General features: G+C 38.5%; 3 protein-coding genes across 6 annotated transcripts; 1 reads left to right on the top strand and 2 right to left on the bottom strand.

The window, feature by feature from the left end:
* Nucleotides 1-273: 273 nt before the first annotated feature.
* On the bottom strand, nucleotides 274-5,129 carry LOC103985407 (NAC domain-containing protein 74). 2 transcript variants are annotated; one of them, XM_065152828.1, is made up of 6 exons: nucleotides 4,970-5,129; nucleotides 3,920-4,102; nucleotides 3,126-3,403; nucleotides 2,041-2,268; nucleotides 1,217-1,421; nucleotides 274-1,150 (listed from the first exon to the last, which is right to left on the bottom strand). In XM_065152828.1, the coding sequence occupies exons 2-6, from the start codon at nucleotides 4,077-4,079 to the stop codon at nucleotides 645-647; spliced, it is 1,377 nt and encodes a 458-aa protein (XP_065008900.1). In that variant the 5' UTR covers nucleotides 4,080-4,102; nucleotides 4,970-5,129; the 3' UTR covers nucleotides 274-644. The 2 variants fall into 2 exon arrangements, with proteins under 2 accessions (XP_065008900.1, XP_065008899.1); XM_065152827.1 differs by having other exon boundaries at nucleotides 274-1,421.
* Nucleotides 5,130-6,179: 1,050 nt separating this feature from the next.
* LOC135639221 (protein YABBY 7-like) lies at nucleotides 6,180-8,369 on the top strand. Of its 2 annotated transcripts, XM_065153024.1 has the most exons (7): nucleotides 6,195-6,884; nucleotides 6,955-7,089; nucleotides 7,189-7,297; nucleotides 7,373-7,421; nucleotides 7,540-7,615; nucleotides 7,755-7,850; nucleotides 8,265-8,369. In XM_065153024.1, the coding sequence occupies exons 1-7, from the start codon at nucleotides 6,801-6,803 to the stop codon at nucleotides 8,337-8,339; spliced, it is 624 nt and encodes a 207-aa protein (XP_065009096.1). In that variant the 5' UTR covers nucleotides 6,195-6,800; the 3' UTR covers nucleotides 8,340-8,369. The 2 variants fall into 2 exon arrangements, with proteins under 2 accessions (XP_065009095.1, XP_065009096.1); XM_065153023.1 differs by having other exon boundaries at nucleotides 6,180-6,884; nucleotides 7,189-7,421.
* Nucleotides 8,370-8,438: 69 nt separating this feature from the next.
* Nucleotides 8,439-17,838, bottom strand: LOC135639220 (proline--tRNA ligase, chloroplastic/mitochondrial-like). Of its 2 annotated transcripts, XM_065153022.1 has the most exons (12): nucleotides 17,440-17,838; nucleotides 17,282-17,338; nucleotides 15,484-15,594; nucleotides 15,226-15,312; nucleotides 15,020-15,133; nucleotides 14,723-14,929; nucleotides 11,845-11,982; nucleotides 10,392-10,553; nucleotides 9,831-10,030; nucleotides 9,032-9,115; nucleotides 8,831-8,928; nucleotides 8,439-8,491 (listed from the first exon to the last, which is right to left on the bottom strand). In XM_065153022.1, the coding sequence occupies exons 1-12, from the start codon at nucleotides 17,806-17,808 to the stop codon at nucleotides 8,484-8,486; spliced, it is 1,635 nt and encodes a 544-aa protein (XP_065009094.1). In that variant the 5' UTR covers nucleotides 17,809-17,838; the 3' UTR covers nucleotides 8,439-8,483. The 2 variants fall into 2 exon arrangements, with proteins under 2 accessions (XP_065009094.1, XP_065009092.1); XM_065153020.1 differs by lacking the exon at nucleotides 8,439-8,491 and having other exon boundaries at nucleotides 8,542-8,928.
* Nucleotides 17,839-18,132: the final 294 nt, after the last annotated feature.

Here is an 18,132-nt window from a genome sequence, read left to right as displayed (position 1 = left end):
AAAAGTTGCAGAAATATGTTTCACTTTGTGTCATGGGAGGCTAGAAAAAACTTCAGTGAAAAAAAGGCACTTTTTCGTCACAGAAATATCAAATGTTGCTTGCATGATCTCAAATATGTAATACTGCTTTCACTATGTATAACATTTGATATGATACATAAATGACATATATGCAACAATAAGCATTCAGACCTCAGACTTGTGATATAAATCCTGCTGGTCCATGCCAAAACTCAATTGCTTGCTGTGAAAGGGAGCTGAACAGTCTTGAGATGCTACGACATAAATATGATATCCATAAATATTTGTTCAACAAACAAAACAGATGAAACTATTTTCAAGAAGGATGAATTTACAAAGGTCAGGTCCACATTTACTATTGACAAAGCATCAGTCACAAAAGACATCCTCCATCGTTATCACCTAGGAGTAAATATAAATGACCTACTTCTGTACATGAATATGCGTAACTCAATGGCGAGGAGCAAAATCAGAGCTTCTCTTCAAACAAACAAGTCAAATTTGAAAAAGAACTGCTTCTGTAAACCTACATAAGTAGTAATCCAAGTAAAACACTGAACTGCCTCTGTAAACCTCCTCCATAAGTAGAAATCCAAACAGAACAATGAGCTTTGTTTCATGTCTTACAACCAAAGAGATGAGAAGCTAGCAAGGAAACCTCGAGCATCACGCAGCAGAAGACATATTAAAAGGGCAGCAATTCCAATGATGCAAGCACTGAGGATGAAGCAGTTCCACCCAGCTGATGGAAGTGCACGTACAGGCATTCCCAGGCTCCTGAGAATTCCTCGAATGCAGCTGGCATCATCAAGTGCACCGGTAGACTTCTGAAGAGTAACATCAGTTGCTGGTCTTGCCCCCAGTAGGGACCTAGATGCAACTGAACATGGAAGATTGGAACCAGAGCTTGGATTTGATTTTACATCAGCCTGATGAAAACAAACTGACAGCTTTCCAACTGCAGATTCTTGGTCAAATGCACTGAAATCAGTGTTGTGACTTTTTTTCAGATCAAGATGACGATCTTCTTTGTCAATCTTGACAGTGTGGTTGACTGATGCAGAACCCCTCGATTCCATCTTGCTAACCTGAAGTCTGATCCTTCTTGAGGTAAGCTCAGCTGCAGGTCCTGCACGGCGTGGCCGAATCTGAATTCCGGTATCATTGTGACCAAATGATGTAAAGTTCTCTTTACCAGCATTTCCATCAGGAGAACTGCTTTCAGTAGTGAATGCAGTATCTATGGTTCCATTGGACTCCCAAAGTACGCTATCAGACTGTAAGATATTATAGATGTCACCTTCTAATAGGTAGTCAAGATCACCTTCAGCACTTTGGTCAAGATAATGACCCACTGGCTCCTGCTTTGGCAGAAGAGACCTGAGATCTGCCTGTGAAATCTAAAAAAAGAAATGGAATAGATGTATTAAACTCATGACCACAATATATAGAGTTGTGTACTTTACAATTTACATTCACATAATAGAATGTTGTTATTACTTAGTCAGAAATTCCTTTACCAAATGAAATAAAATCCCTTCAACAATTGTATTAAAGAGCTGCTGGTAAATCATTACTTGGTTCATTTCATAGTATATATTTCACAGTAGACTTAAGGGTCATACACAGGGCAAAGAAAAATTTGAATCAACAGTCAGATAACTGTTAACAATCAGCTATATAGTTATTTTATAGCCGACACAAAACTTAATTGATACAAATTTCTGATCCACTTAACACTTGAAATGAATACCCTCCATCTTATTTTAGTTAGTTGTTTTTCATTTTCAGCTTATTGGTTGTTGTTGTTTAAATTTATGCTAAGTGATGAGTTCTTCACTATTCTGATCCACTGCCGTGCCTGAAATCCCGCATCAAAAGAACTATTGATGCAAAATTCTTAGCAGCATCTCCATAAGTATTCAATCTGGAGCCTCTTCAAGATGAAGAGAAGAATCAATCGCTAGGTCAGTGCCCAGTTGAAAGTTCTAGACTATGTTACAGGAGATTGGGTTATACCTCTGCTTCATGCTCTAGCATATTAGAGGAAGTGCCAAAGTCAGTAGAGGGAGTGTTGAAGTCATTAATGGGAGCGCCGAAGTCGGGATCAAAGAGCTCAGCAACCCATGCATCTATGTCATCTATCTCGCCTGAGTGACTAGATTCCTTGCATCCCATCGGTTCAATCTTCTCAATTTCTACTTGCCAACCATTCCTCTTGGTAACACGACAAAGAACAAAAGCATCCTGTAGCAAGAAACAGAGAATAGTGAATCCAAAAAGATATATTTTGATGATTGAAAATTCAGATTCAATGACCTACAGTGGGGTAGATAATGTATGCCATCAATGCTTGAACAACCAAACTGCTTTACACATGGAATTCTTATCTAATAGAATGCTTGAACAACCAAACATCATGCCATCATGGGTTTTACAGTGCTTTAAGTGGCTGTAATTCTTATCTAATAGAATGGAAGAAAATTGGATTGGAAATTCATGAGGGATTAAACAAAATATAAATAAATCAAAAGGACATACACATGGAAAATTTTATCTTAAAAGCATTTTCTATCCCTTTTTTTTATGCATTTATTTTCTTTGGAACAGTTCAACTAACCAGAAAAGGTATTTTTGAACCCACCAGGTGCTTTGCACATAGGGAGGAAAGAGGTGTTCACCTCCCAAAAATGAGAAAAAGAAGTATGATAATTGGCCCTCAGGAAGACTCGGTCATTGCAGCAGGAAACAGATCCTTCTGACATTCCCGAAATAGGGAAAAACAAAAGATCACGATGGTTGGCTTTCAAAAGACAAGGTGAATTTGGCCATGCACCTACTAATGATAGTGTGAGCCTCTTGCATCATACAGAAGCATAATATGGAATGATGAGAAGTTCTCTCTGATAAGATACTGGAGTCCGAATTAAAAGGTTTAGCATTTCTTTGACTGACATTTCATTTTTCTTCCCTCTATGCAGATTTTAACATTCTTCATGACACGTGTACTATTATACCATCCTTATTCATGAAGGCAAACTTTATTTCTGATAGCAGATGTGAAAGTTCAAATTGTGAAATATCACTCAAAGCAAAAGTCTTACCTTCAAACCAGGGGCAGCTTTACATTCTTTTTCATCTATATAATATTCATGCATAATCCAATCAGTATGCTTTCCACGAGGAGGCCGACCTTCATGAAATACTAAAGTTTTCTTGGTTCCTATAACTCGATTTTGGAACTTGACATTGCGATCTTTCCCAGTGGATTTCCAATAACCTTCTTCTGTGGCCCTGTTTGAGCGAGAACCATTAGGGTACTTTCTGTCACGTAAATTGAAAAAGTGCCATTTGCTATCTCTGGTGGGCAGACGACATTTTGCTGCAAGTGAAATAAAGAAGAGAAGCAAGGAAATTGAGATATATTTCACACAAAAAAATTCCCATACAATTTAGTGTCTACAGATAAGCAGGACAATTTCTGGGTTACAAAAATGTACTAGATAGAAATTAAGCTGCAAAAGATTATAATGGAGAAGAATATTATAGCAGGTACTAGCTAGGAATTATCAGAAATGCAAAAACCCTATCAGATATAAATAATTTCTCATAATCTAGTATCGGTTTAAACTAGTTACTAATGTTGTTTTAACTTTTAACATGGATTTGCAGTCCTAATGCAGGTTCATAATCAAGATTAGGTCCTAATAGGGAACAAGGATTTTAATAGTAAAACAAAGTTCAACTACACGATGGTCCACTTAAGAAAGTTTCAGTTCACAAGATCTCGCAGATCTAAATTTCATTATTCACAAAAAATCATATGGTTATCAGTTCTACTAAGAAAGCATTTATCTATGAGAAGAACACAAAATAATAGACTATACAGCTAAATTACCAGGTAGGTCCCATGGTTCATGCTTATATATGTCCAATTCTGGTATAAGTTCATCAAATTTGTGTCCTAGTATTTTCCTCTTCAAATAGTGAGAGATAAGTTCAACATCTGTCGGATGGAAGCCAAACCCTGGGGGCAGAGAAGCACTTAATTTGTCCATCCAACGGCTTCACAAGACCACAACTACATAAGAACAAACAAATTTCAGTAACACAATAGTCAATAATTATGATAACAAAAGATGCACATCGTAGAATTGAAACAACAAAATTAAACGACATAAAAGATTTTATATGCCCAATGGGAACACTTGTTTTTGCACATATGGATAGGAGATTGTTAGGAGCTGACACACGTATAGAAGTCAAAATTCAGACTTGTAAGCCTATGTTCATGGTTTAAGATGGAGATGATGCAGTATGTCAAAAGATTGGGAGTACAGAAGAGCTGCTGCATACACGCATAAGCCCAAAATACAACAGGACAAGTAGACAAACAAATCCAAAGCAACTGCAGCAGGGGCTGGTGATTGGATTTCCTAATTGAACTTCTTCCAAAAAAACTGTTAAAGCATCTAAAATTCAAAGGCATACAAAATAAGAATTAGTCGTGCTGAGAATTCTGAATTCTTTTTTTATTTCCTTTCTATTGTAAGATTAACTGGTGACCTAATTTTCATTTGCATAAATAGCTCATGCACGGATTCCATCGCTCTGTCATCGCCTCAAATCAAGCAGGAATATTTCACACTCCAAACACAGTATGTCAGAGTCACTCGCTGAGGTAGACAGAACAAGCAAGGTTTCTCCACATATTCCAGATGAATTGGGATCCCATCTCGTTCGTGTTCCTCCCTTCGCGGTACCGTCCAGGCGTGCAATTGACTAATTAGGATATCAAATTGAAGTTTTGAACGAGGAGGACAGTCGTGAGCGATCCGATCGGATGCTGCTATACGAGAAACAAATCGAGGAACAACGCACCCAATCCAAGAGCCCAAACAAAGCATAGAGCGAAAGAGAGAGAGAGAGAGAAGAAACCATCACTGACCTCTTTCCGACGGGTCCGATCGAGGACGAGGAGTTGGAGGACGAGCGAGGGAGGAGGAGAGGCTGTCGGGGATTTCGAGGCCTTCTTCTCCTTCGCTATGGATTAGTTCCTGCAGTTGCTGCCGCTGCTTCCTTTCCGCAAGTCGTCGTCGCCGTCAACGGACTCGAAGTCGTCGTGGTGTGGAGGTGCGTTTACGCGTTCGAACCGTGTGGCCGCGTGAGCTGCGTCGAGATGCGTGCGACGGAAGATCGGTTGGATGGACGGACATGTTTCCATCATAAAATATTTAATTTTACACTTAAGTTAATATGCTTGCGAGTTGATACCGGTGAGCTTACCGCCCCCTTGGGGTCTGACTCGGTCTTTGGTATCAGGACACGACTCGATCAACGACTGCTTTCAAAGAAACATCCACGAAGCTTCTTAAAATATTTAATTTTATACTGAAAATAAATACATAATATTGTAAAAATTATTTTATAATACAGTAAAAGAGGGTAATAAATACATTAGAATTTTTATTATCTTTCCTCCTTATAATGAAAGGACTTAAATACCCTTCAGAATTTAAATATATTTGATAATAAATAAAAATTAAGAATATTTACTTTTTTTTAGACTAAAATGATTTGGAGTCTTACATTACTTATCATAATATAAAAAAAAATTATTTTAAAAAATAAAATAATTTTAGATGAATATATTTTTTTTGGACTATTTCAGGGAGTCTCAAAAATGGGTTTTTTTAGTATATTTAATATCTAAATATCTAATATTATCATAGTATATATTTTGAGGGTTCTAGAATCTTCTTTTGGTAAGGAATCCGAAAAATGGAGTTTGGGTGGAAACAAAAGCCACACAGTGAGGCAATTCAAACACACACCCGCATCAGACTAAGTAAGCTAAGGACTGTCAGCTTCTATGACACTGCTGAAATGGACTTGAAATAACCTTCAATTAATATATGAAGTTGGCTACCGGGATCAGGTTTGCACATGGTGATGGCAACAGTTGCAGTCAGGGAGTAACTCAGAGCAGTGTGTCTCTCTTTGCCGAGGAGAAGAGCTACCAGGAGATGGTGAAGTCACTGGGGAAGGAAGGTTCTTTTGTGGAAGCCAAGTAGGTGCTGCATTGAAGAACCCTAGTTAAGGTCAGGTCGCCTCAGAAACCCCTCCCTCCCAAAAGAAGAGGAATCATTAGTTGAAGCTCGTCTGATCCATGCCTACATACGGCAGAACAAATTACTCCACCCATGCACTTCTCAGCTGCATCGCCAGAGAGAGAGAGAGAGAGAGAGAGAGAGAGATGAAGCAAAGATTCCTCCTTCCCTTTCAAGGAGCACATCCAGTTTGCCGTCGGGGGGCCAACCCAAGTCACCCTCGTGCATGCTCACATGGATGCTCGACGGCACTGGTTCGGGGAATCCGGCAGGAAGAGCAGCGAGGTGGAAGTAGTCAGCAGTGACCTAACAAGGAAGGAACTGCAGGAGCATGCATGGAAGTTTTGCCTTCCGATTTCCCCCTCTGCATGCCATGCATGGCATCCACTCCGCAGGCTACATGGAAAGGAAGGAGAGTAATGGAGGGGAAAACAACAACACATGAGGTCCAACAGCGAAGTCTGTGTGTGTGTTCCCAGTCAAAAACTGCCAGTTCCCCACACAAATAAATGTTGGGATCAACATTAGCTTCAACATCAGTATGATTCCATGGAATTCCACTCAATCGCCTGAACTAATGAGCCAGAAAGCATTTTACACCGCAAAGCTCCCTCCCTCCCTATATATCCAGTTCAAGTTTCCCTTTCTACCTCTCTCTCTCTCCATCGCATGATGTCTTCAAGCAACCCATTGCTTGAGCTCCCCGAGCAACTGGGCTACGTTCAGTGCAGTTTCTGCGCCACGATCTTGCTGGTACATCTCTTTCAGCTTGCTCCGGTGATCACTTGGTGGTTGATCCTACTACATGTGTGTGTATGTTTAGGTGAGTGTTCCATGCAGCAGCCTGTTGAAGGTGGTAACAGTTCGATGCGGCCATTGCACTGGTCTGCTATCTGTTAGCTTGGTGAGAACTTCTGTTGTTCCCGTTGAACTCCTTGCCTCCCTCGGAGATGAAGAGGTACACGGTGCTATACTATACGTACAACGCACTGCAGTTAACCTTCTCTCTCTCTCTCTCTACGTGTTTATATATATACATATGTGTGTGTGTTCTAAGGGGAAACAAGAAGATTTGGGACCCAAAGCTTGCAGCAGTGGAGGTGGAGGTGTTGGAGAGGCAGAGAACGAGACAAGGAGTCCGACAAGAGCTCCCATCATCAACAAACGTAAACAAGAACATCCAATCCTTCTCACATCACCTCACACTCAATTCAGTACTTTTGTTCTCTTTTTCTTGGCAGCTCCGGAGAAAAGGCAGCGGGCTCCTTCTGCTTATAACCACTTCATCAGGTAATGGAAGTCGTCATCATCATCATCATGTATATGACTTCCATCAGACCTACTGAGATGCCCAGTCTTGCAATTTCTAATGACATTTTATACCCGACAACTTTGGGGTATACTGCAGAGAAGAGATAGTGAGGATTAAGGCTAGAGAACCCAATATCACCCACAAGGAGGCATTTAGTGCTGCTGCTAAAAATGTGAGTTCTTATTTTGAGAATGGAAAGTAGGGTTATGTGGTTATCAGATTAAATATTTTGTTCTTTTTTCTTTTTTTTTGGTTTGATAAGTGATTAAAATTTAGGAAAACGACTAATTATTTGTTATTTGAGCATCCAGTGGGCTCACTTCCCTCGAATCCAGCACAATGAAGATGGGAAGAGTTGCAGTTCCAGGGAAGGGAAGAAGATATGTGATGGGCATGTGGATGAGGAGGTAAAAATAATTATGTGCTAATACCTTTTGTTTTAGCAGGATAATGAGGTTATCAACTCATTTAAATGTCTCATGAGGAAGACACCCATGAGGGAAAAGATCCAAGTGAAGCATAAATCCCACTCCAAAGTTCATCACTCAAACAAAGAATCAGGAGTTCATATAGGGTATATACTATGATTTGGGATCTAACTAGGTTCAAGGAAAATGAAAACCATATAGAATCCTCAAACTAGTTTGTAATATTTTAGGGACCAAATGGGATCATGAAAAAACCAATTCAAATGTTAAATATAATTTAACTTAAATTTCAATAACTCTGAGGAATTCTTCAGCTACCATAAATATTTCACACTTGTAAGCTAACTAATAAGAACCAATCATACCTCTTTGGTTGATCGTTCATTGTTGCAGATGCATGGCAGAAGAAACAACCTCCATCAAAGAAAGACGCCGATGCAGGCAGCCTGCTCCGGAGAAGAGACCTGAGCTGGGAACACCGCCGGCTCGTTTGGTCACCTACTATTTCATGTTAACATGTCGAAATGTTCAGTTACCTTTCCTTTTAATCTGAACTTATGTTGATTCCGTTTGCTTTTTTTCCAAGCACGATGATGATCGATGATTAAATCACTATATTACTGAAAAATATTCAAGCATGAGATAAGGGTAAAATTAGTTCAACGTCAACTAGAAGATCAAAAACATTCATACTCATAGCCACCAAAGCAAACTGATGAATACAAAAACAAAGTTGATCAAAGTGTTAATAGGCAGAAATATTTATGTTAAGAAGCTTCATGGTGTAGATGCTAACATGATACATGAATAGTACACTCCCCCATAGCAAAAAATATTGTGAAGTGACTACATGAGAGTAAGGTAAAAGCTCTATTGGTAACTTGAATCACGAATCTTAAGATTGGCACCAAGAATTTAATAAGATTTTGCAAAAATTGCAACTTCATCAGCAGGATTACCAGTCATGAAGCACTTCTTCTGCCCTTGAGGCTGCTCAAATGGGAAGCATCTTATTGTTGCACCTGTCTCTTCTTTCACTTTTACCTCCTCAGCATCACTGAAATTTAGTGTTATAGTTAGTACATAGGCTCTCATCATCATATTACAATTTTTATTACTTAATCTAGAGCAGGATAAGCTAAAAAAGTTCAGCTTCTCACCTAGCTGACCAGGGACCCCTTGCCCATTTACCTTGAGCAATTGCTTCCTTCAACTCATCGTACGAGTTCACATCCACAATGTTACTGTAAAAGCACCCTTCCACTTTCAGCAAAAAAGTTAAGACATGCATAGCGAAACAGACTTCGTAGAAAATGGCAGTATAGTCAAGATATTTTAATAACATATGATTAACAGTGTCTGAGTCATAGGCAATCAGTTAAACTACAAGATTTGTGAAAAATATCATAACTTTTTGTGATTTCCAAGCTCGCTGATTAGTTATCACGAAGAACAATATATCATTGTATCATCTTCACTTACGATGTATCAGAAATCTCCGACTACTTACATGTAGAAAAGAAACAAGGAGTAAGCTTTTGTGATCTCATCCATTTGACTCTAGACAGGCATATAGCTCAGGCTAAATGTTGGTTCTGGGATACCTTAAAAAGGACAAGTTAACTTGAGGACCATACACAGTTCTTTTCTCACAAAAAGAGAGAAAAATTTTAATATAAATCATATGCTGGTTAGGGATGATCAGTTAGGAAGAATAGGATCAAACATGTCGACTGGCTAAGCTCCCATATCAAATTTAATCAAGTGGATGCATACAAAGAAAATAGATGTGGAGACAGGACTATGGCAAAGGAAAGACACGAGCAAAAGGCCTGAACTCGCCAAAAATTCATAAATCATCTAAAAATAAATCATGTTTCCTTTGATTGACAAAAAGAAAATCGCATAGTTGTAATTCTCACTTCAAATATTACAGCACATCAGAGGGTCAGAATTTACCTATCACGAAATGATGTAGCCCTTTGTAGAAGAGATGTCTGGATCTCCTCCAACCTGCTCTTTATATGGGTTACCAAAACTGAAGGTTCCATAGATATCCCAAAATCTTTACCTGGCTTCCCAGGTATATCTCTCCGAGATACCACCACGCTTTTGTTAGCAACATCACGAGGTCCAACTTCTATTCTTAAGGGGACACCCTGCCAAGGATAGAGATATCATAAGAAACAAGATAAACTGAAACTGACATGGCTAAGTTCTTCAGTTAATGATTCATTCCCCAACAAGTTCTGTCAAACCCCTTTCACCACAGACAATTTATTGAAACAGACTGCAAAAAGTTCAATATTACAAAAGATTAGGCTTCATACATTTCAAACTGAAAAAAGAAAAAAACTGCATCAAAGGAGCATGTGACTTATAGAAATGCTACCCGAGGTCAAGGTCTAAGTCATTTCAAATTCAAACGGCAAAAGATGAGCTTGCATACGTTTAAATTTTTAATATGTTACTGATGGATAAAACCATGTAAACTATTCCACTCACTGTTGTTATCCATACCTTCATCTCCCAGAAGTTGAACTTCCATCCTGGAGTCCTTTGTTCAGTGTCATCTATTTTAACTCTGATTTCTGCTTTATGCAGTACTTCCTTGAGAGATGACACGGCATTCATGACTCCATTTTTCTCATCGGCTGTCTTCCAGATCGGCACTACAATCACCTGATGATAAATGATAAAAAGAATGGTATTATTGCACAAAACTGAGCAATGAGGCCAAAGCAATATATTCAGTGGTCAAGTTTTATAGCATGAAATTTAACAGAAGGTTGTACCTACTAGGATCAATTTTAACCTAGGAGGAAGGCTGCTTACAATTGATCAAATCATTACAAGATAAAAAGCCTCCTCATGTTTGCCCTCATGGATAGATTCAACCGCCATGTATTTGACATACCTCATGGTGGTTGATCAGATATATTAACCCAATAGTTCTGACGGTAACATAACAGGTGTTGCTCTTGATCTAATTAGGGTATTGCCTTAATACAGCTTACTGGTGGGAAACACCCGTGTAGCTAAACCCATTGTTGGGACATTATGGTTTCTTCTGATTATTTTTCTTCTTGTTGTTTGTCATTTAATTGACATAACCAGAGTTACAGTCAGCCAAACTAGTTTGGTTAGTTGGTCAACCACCCAGCCAACTAGATCTCTGGTCTAGAGTTTTACAACTGGTTGACTAGCTAATTGTCCAAACCTATAGATTATCCACAATATGAAAGCAATGATGGCCTAGTCAACACTTGGTCCATATGCGCTAAACCTACTCAAATAGTCAACACTTAACTAGGGTCCAGGAAGGTATAGATAGTTCACATTACTAAACCTACTCAAATAGGTACTTCGGTCCTAGCTCTAAGAGGAGATGTGGACTTGAATATGGAGGCTTTGAAAGAAGGGCAGAAGCTAAGAATTTATTACACACAAGTTACAAATAATGTAAGAGATCAAAAAGCACAAAACAAGCATAAAAGAAAACCAAACAGATATTTGGATGTCGAGTGCAAAGCACTAAACTGGAAAAGGAGGGCAAACAGAACAATGAAGCTCATTTAAAGTTCATTAGCCAAATTCAATGACAGAAGAGAAGTTTCAAAAAAGAATAAACTCTTTGAAGCTGTGAAGGTTCAAGCATCCACAGTGCAGAAAAGGAAGCTGAGTAGAAGAAATTCCAACTTCTGACATTGAAAGATAATATGACCCGAGCAGAAATCAGTGAATACAACATCATAGCATTCAAGATATAGTTACCATCAAGTTCCAATAGAAAGCTGATATTTACAACCATGTAAGTCCCATGTTTCATACAATTACACAATTCTGTTCAGTTTCAATTAATTTTACTTGCCATCCTGATAATCTGACATGCACAAGGATCAGAATGCATAATTGACATATATGTAACAGTGACTAAACTGTATAGAGAGAGAGAGAGAAGAGAAAAACCTACTTGTATTGGCGCAATTCTGGGAGGAAGCATTAGACCGGCATCATCTCCATGAGTCATGATGATACCACCAACAAACCGGGTACTGACAGCCCATGAAGTTTGCCAAACATGTTGTCTTTGTCCATTTTCATCAGTGAACTGTTAGGCATACATTCTAAAGGATGTAAAGATCCACTAAAATAATATGACTTGTGTACAAGCCAAAATAGTTATATAATAGAGTAGGAACAAGGAAGCACAGAAAAAGAAGACCCCATAGTCTCAGTAACAATACATCTCAATCAAATTCTTCTTATAGAAGTTTCTAAAAAGATGTTAGAAGATGTTCTCTCAATCAACCAAGCTCGGAAGCTCAGACACACAAAATGTTGTTTTAAGTATCAATCTACGCACTCAGATACGGCTGCTCCATTTTCAAGCTGCAGAAAGCTCATTGGGACCCAACTCTGTTTCCATATATATAAGAAACACTAAAGTATTAGGATGTCAGACAAGCTCTTGGTAATAGTCCAGACCAATCGATAGATATATCTGCAAGTAACATGACATTTAAAAGATAAAAAAATTTCTATTTTAGCTCCTCTTTATATGGAATATCCCCTTCAAACTTGATATGGTTAACATTAAAATTAAGAAAGCATGAACTCACAGAACTGATACTAAATTGGTTGCTCATATGTGCTATTTCTAAAGAAAGAAAAGATAGTCTAAGATAAGATGAATAACATTGCATAGAATGGTGCAGCATACTATGATATGCTAACCGTGACAGTTACCCAAATGTGAATTATATAGATGCCATACTTATATTAGAACCACTGTCAACATAGATAACATCCCACTTGATGTAGGCATACATGCACATGGCAAATAAAACAAGTGAACATCTGCAACACTGCTGATACAGTGAAAATAGGATGGCTCATGCTGTACATGACAGATAAACAGGACATCATGAACAGCTGTACTTTCCACCATGTCATTATTTTTTTAGTCATAAAATAGCAGTGACAAAAGCAAGGCTCCTTCAAATTATTGGATTGAGAAAAGCAAATCATCATGAACAGCTGTACTTTCCACCATGTACTTCAAATTATTGATAAGTATCTACATTTATGTCTTCTGACACCTAAATAGATACAATCCTAGAGGGTTCAAGTATATGCCTGTGGTTTGAGAATTGTCTTAGGCTCTTAGCAAACCTTTTGCTTTTAGATTCCTTTCTTGTTAAGTCTGCTTGCAGTCATTCTATCATACATCCAAAGTTAAGCTCTTGTATGAAAACAGGGTTGCAAAATAATGGTGTCTAATACTAATTCCAAGTTGTATCATTAAAAATATCCAGAGTATCAAGTCATGAAAGCATCTCAGGTGTGGGAATTTGCAGATTGCTACTTAACTTTTGTGCCATCAATGTGAAGGGTGCTACTATTGCAAGACTCAAGATGGATGCCCATATCACCTCTCCTCAAAATATATTGGTCAAAATGGCTGAAAATATATTGGTATATTGGCTAATTTAGACTTTCCTTCCCAGCCCCCTTGTCTGCAAAGCATAGGATTTGACTGGACTTTCTTCTGAGTAAAGTTTGGTTCTACCTCATGTTTGTTCTTCAAACTTTTTGATAAGTATCTACCTTTATGTCTTCTGACACCTAAATAGATACAATCCTGGAGGGTTCTACCTCTTGTGCTGCTTTCTAAAGCATCATATCAAAATTTTAGTTGTTATTTTCATTATTAAGATAGTGCCTTTAAGAGTATAATAGGTGAGGTGATATGGGCATCCATCTTGAGTCTTGCAACAGTAGCACCCATCACATTGATAGCAACAAAAGTTAAGCAGCAATCTGCAAATTCCCACACCTGAGATGCTTTCACGACTTGATACACTGAACATTTTTAATGACACAACTTGGAATTAGTATTAGACACCATTATTTTGTAACCATGTTTTCATAGAAGAGCTTAACTCTGGATGTGTGATAGAATCAAGGTTTGAAATATCGTACCGTAACGACGTTTCGACATTCGCTCGGTACGGTACGATACAATATACCGAGCGTTATACCAAACAATACACCGCTCGGTATATATATATATATATATATATACCATCCAGTAACGAGCGGTCCGTGTACCGATCAACTGACGGACCGATACGTACCGCCCGGTACGGACGGTATTATTCAAAACCGCATACCTTGGATAGAATGACCGTAAGCAGACTTAACAAGAAAGGCATCTAAAAGCAAAAGATTTGCTAAGAGACTAAGATAATTCTCAAACCACAAGCATTTACTTGAACCCTCCAGTATTGTATCTATTTAGGTGTCAGAAAACAAAAAGATAGATACTTATCAAAAAGTTTCAAGAACAAACATGAGGAAAAACCAAACTTTACTCAAAAGAAAGTCCAGTCAAATCCAATGCTTTGCAGACAAGGGGCCCGGGAAGGAAAGTCTAAATTAGCCAATATACCAATATATTTTCAGCCACTTTGTCCTTAAAAATGTAAATACTAGGGGCTTCTTGTAGCATGATTTTCCAAACATATTGTCTACTTGCTCCCCTATACATAAGTTTCAATTCCATTTTATGTTTTATGACTTTGAACTTGTTCACTTCAACTATGGTGATTTTTTTAAGATAAAACTATTTAATATATTAAATTTGCTTTCTTCATTTCCTTAAGCATGATCATTCTTTATGCTCGATATAAGTCACTGATCACTAGGAAAATGCATTCGAATTTCCCATCTTTATCTCAATTCACAAACAATATATCACAAGCAAGCAGATTTTGGAATCCAGCAAAGTCTTATACAATGAACAGAGATGACGAAAGTTTATATGAGTGAATTTTTCAAGTAATAACCTGTGTTCCAAATGCACGAGAAAAATTTTGGCCAAGGTTATGGCTAGTTCCAGCTTGTAGAGCTTTTCTATCACCCATCATAGCTTCAATTGTATAGGTTCGTATAGCACCAGCAAATGTCTCAGCCCTTGATTTCCTACCTACAATAACAGGTATTGCAGCTTGCTCATGGGAAAATTTCTTATAGACATCAATCATCTGTAATGCCTGCAGCACAGCAATGCAAAAGAAGAGAAAAAAATCAAAAATATAGGTAAAGTAAAATTCATTCAGCAATCCAGATATAATCAAGCTTACCTCCTTTTCTGCTTCCTCCAGAGTTGCATGAGCTGTATGACCCTCCTGCCACAGGAATTCAAGGGTCCTCACAAATGGCTTGGTCCTCATCTCCCACCGTGTGACATTAGCCCACTGAAAGATTAGCAGTTGGTTTTAGGGAGAATATTGTCAAAATCTGTCTTCAAAGTAGAACAATGGGAAAATGACCAGTTAAGGGTCCTAACCTGGTTAATCATGAGAGGAAGATCACGGTAGCTATGAATCCATTGAGTGAACATATGGTTTACAATGGTCTCACTTGTTGGTCTAACCTGCCAAACCCTCAAAAGCAGAATTAAAGATGTAAAATTCAGTTTAGATTTAATTCTCATGATTACTTTCATAGCAAATACTATGATGAACACTTGTATTGAAATCCAAAATACAAGAAAATATGAAAACAGAAGCAGAAAATGTGTTGATTTATTGAATAGAATGAGTACCACGAGCTTTTCCTCAAGTTCCTTTCCTCCTCCAATGGTGACAAGCGCAAGCTCTGGACTGAAACCTTCAACATGGCTGGCTTCTTTCTCTATGAATGAGTAGGGAATAAACTGCAGCAATGGAAGTCTTTAAACAAAAGCAAATGTGGAAGCCTCAATATATCAGACTAGAGAGATAGAACATTTTCTGATTAATATAAACTGCAAACAGTAAAAAGTTAATTAACAAAAAAGTTCCTATAATACCCAACATGAGATTCTATACCAACTCTAGTCTAGATATAACTATAGATAAGTAATCTACCCAACATGATATAATCATCTGCCAAGAAGTGATAGACAGCGTTTTGTTCTAGAAGAAACGCTGAGGGCTGTGGTAACTTTTAAAATGCCAACAAAAAATCCTGCTAGCAGAAACTGTCAGCTTATTCATACACTTGGCCAACTTCTCAGTTCTCACAGGGTAAACCTAATAAGATGTGTTTTCCCTCTCAAAAAGTAGCATAAGATGATAGTTTCCGCTATTCAGTTAATCACTTTTCAAGGACTAACAAAGTATTATGACCACTTGATTAAGGAAAAGGAAGGCATTCCAGCACAAACTACGTTATGCAAAAGGAGGTAAAATTCTGGTTGCTAAATTCAAAAACTAATCACAACAATAAAGTTGGAAAAAAATTTCCCTAGGCTTTTTTTTTCCTCCAGTCCTAGTAGGCACAGCATTTATTTCCAAACCGTGTATAGCACTTGTACTTCCATCACCTTCCTTTACGGTCTGTAGTTACTACAAACTGGACATAAAAGCTAGCTGTTGGATACAGCGAGTGACGAATAAACACCCAAAATGCAATTAAAGCCAAGGAAATTCCTAATGCTAAGCCTTTTGAAGAGGAAGTGTTGCATTATTTCTGGACAATAAGCATGCAGCTCTATTGAGTGCTCCATTGTACATAATTATGTTACCATTGGCCCCACCTGAAGGAATCAGGGCATTAATCCCTTGTTAAGCACATTGTTGGCATGTTACTTCAGATAACCAAGTTAAATTTCATGTTGACAGACTATCTAATTCAAGCTGGAAGCAAGATTTGTTTATGTCCACATTTATTTTAGCCAAATCTTAACCTCTGCATCTTTATTCAATCCACCCAGTAACTAGACCTTTCCAAGGTACCTAGGTGCAATTATCTCCAAGATAAATTTGTTCTAGAAATGCCAAAGATTACAAGGAATTATTTCTTGGTAACCACCCAATCCATTTAGAAAGAATAGAAAACAAGGAAATACTTTCAGATAACTCACTCTTGAATTCCTACACTATATAGTTGATAATAATTGTGGGTGAAACAATAAGCATAGGAAATGTCACAAATCATAGGTTCACAAGCAGCTTAAGCGAATCCATGATCCAATCATTTATGTTAGCAGATTACTCATGATGCAATTCTGAAGCTTTTACCTTCTTTATTATTGCCAACAGAGTGGCTTCTCCACATTGCAAGGAAGATAGACAAGTAATTGCTTAAAAAGTTTCAATATGACCTGTCCAGTTGTATCACTTCATCTTCATTCTCATTATCGGATAATGAATATTTACTTAAACTTCTTGTTTGTGCTTAAATCAATTTCACAGCTTTTATTTCTTAATAGACCAAGATTAGTTTCAAGATAAGTTCAAACCAGAATCTCCATAATCATGTAAAGTTAATGCATAACAAAGAGAAACGGCTTGCGTGCATAAGCTAGAATCCTCAATGAAGGTAGGCATTCCATATCGTAGACAGAAACAACATCACACCTGAGGAAAGTACATATTGCTGTGGCCGGTCTCTTTGAACTTCACGTTCAGATACTCCTGTGAAGAAAAGGAACAAACATAAACGCATACGCACAGGCCAATGACACATACAGAACGACGACAATTATTTTCAAGATCGGAATGGCGAAGCAGCACACCTGGATGGCCTCCCATATGGCGTAACCGTAGGGGCGGATGACCATGGTGCCACGGACGGGGCCGTAGTCGGCGAGCTCAGCGCTGGCGATGACATCGAGGTACCACGCGTTAAAGTCCACGGATCGAGGGGTGACCGACCCCTCGTAGCTCGAGGAGGGCTTCCGGTCGGCCGAGGGTGGGGGCAGCGAGGGCGCCTCCTTGGCGAGGCTCTGGGACGATAGGCCTCTGCTGCCTGCGCCGCCGGAGACGGAGGCGGCGGCCTTGAGAGTGGGGAGTCGGAGGCGGAGAGGGAGGGGACGGGAGACGAGGCGTAGGGATTTGCATGGCGAGAGAAGGAGAGCGAGAGATGGGAGGCGGAGGGCCCCCATGCGAGGAAGAGGAAGAAGAAGGATGAGGCAGGTAATGGGGGTCGCAATTGATAGAGAGGGGTTTTGTGTGATTTCCACGGATCCGATAACCCGCTTCACCTCACCCGAATCCGCCAGAAAATATTTTCCTACAATGTTATATTATTTTATATTTATAATATAATATAAATATTAATTCATATTTATGATTTTTTTCCCATGAGAATTTAGTATAATTACAAGACGTTTATGTCATCCATAATATCCGAAATAGATTCCAAAATTAGGAAAAGAATTCACTGAGTTAATAGATTGGACATCACCCATTGAGGTGATTCATCAAAT

Source organism: Musa acuminata, chromosome BXJ3-5 (genome assembly GCF_036884655.1).
Source record: "Musa acuminata AAA Group cultivar baxijiao chromosome BXJ3-5, Cavendish_Baxijiao_AAA, whole genome shotgun sequence".
In the NCBI taxonomy this organism is placed as follows: domain Eukaryota; kingdom Viridiplantae; phylum Streptophyta; class Magnoliopsida; order Zingiberales; family Musaceae; genus Musa; species Musa acuminata.
The sequence above is the reverse complement of the archived record's forward strand: the minus strand, read 5'-3'. Positions and strand labels throughout refer to the sequence as shown.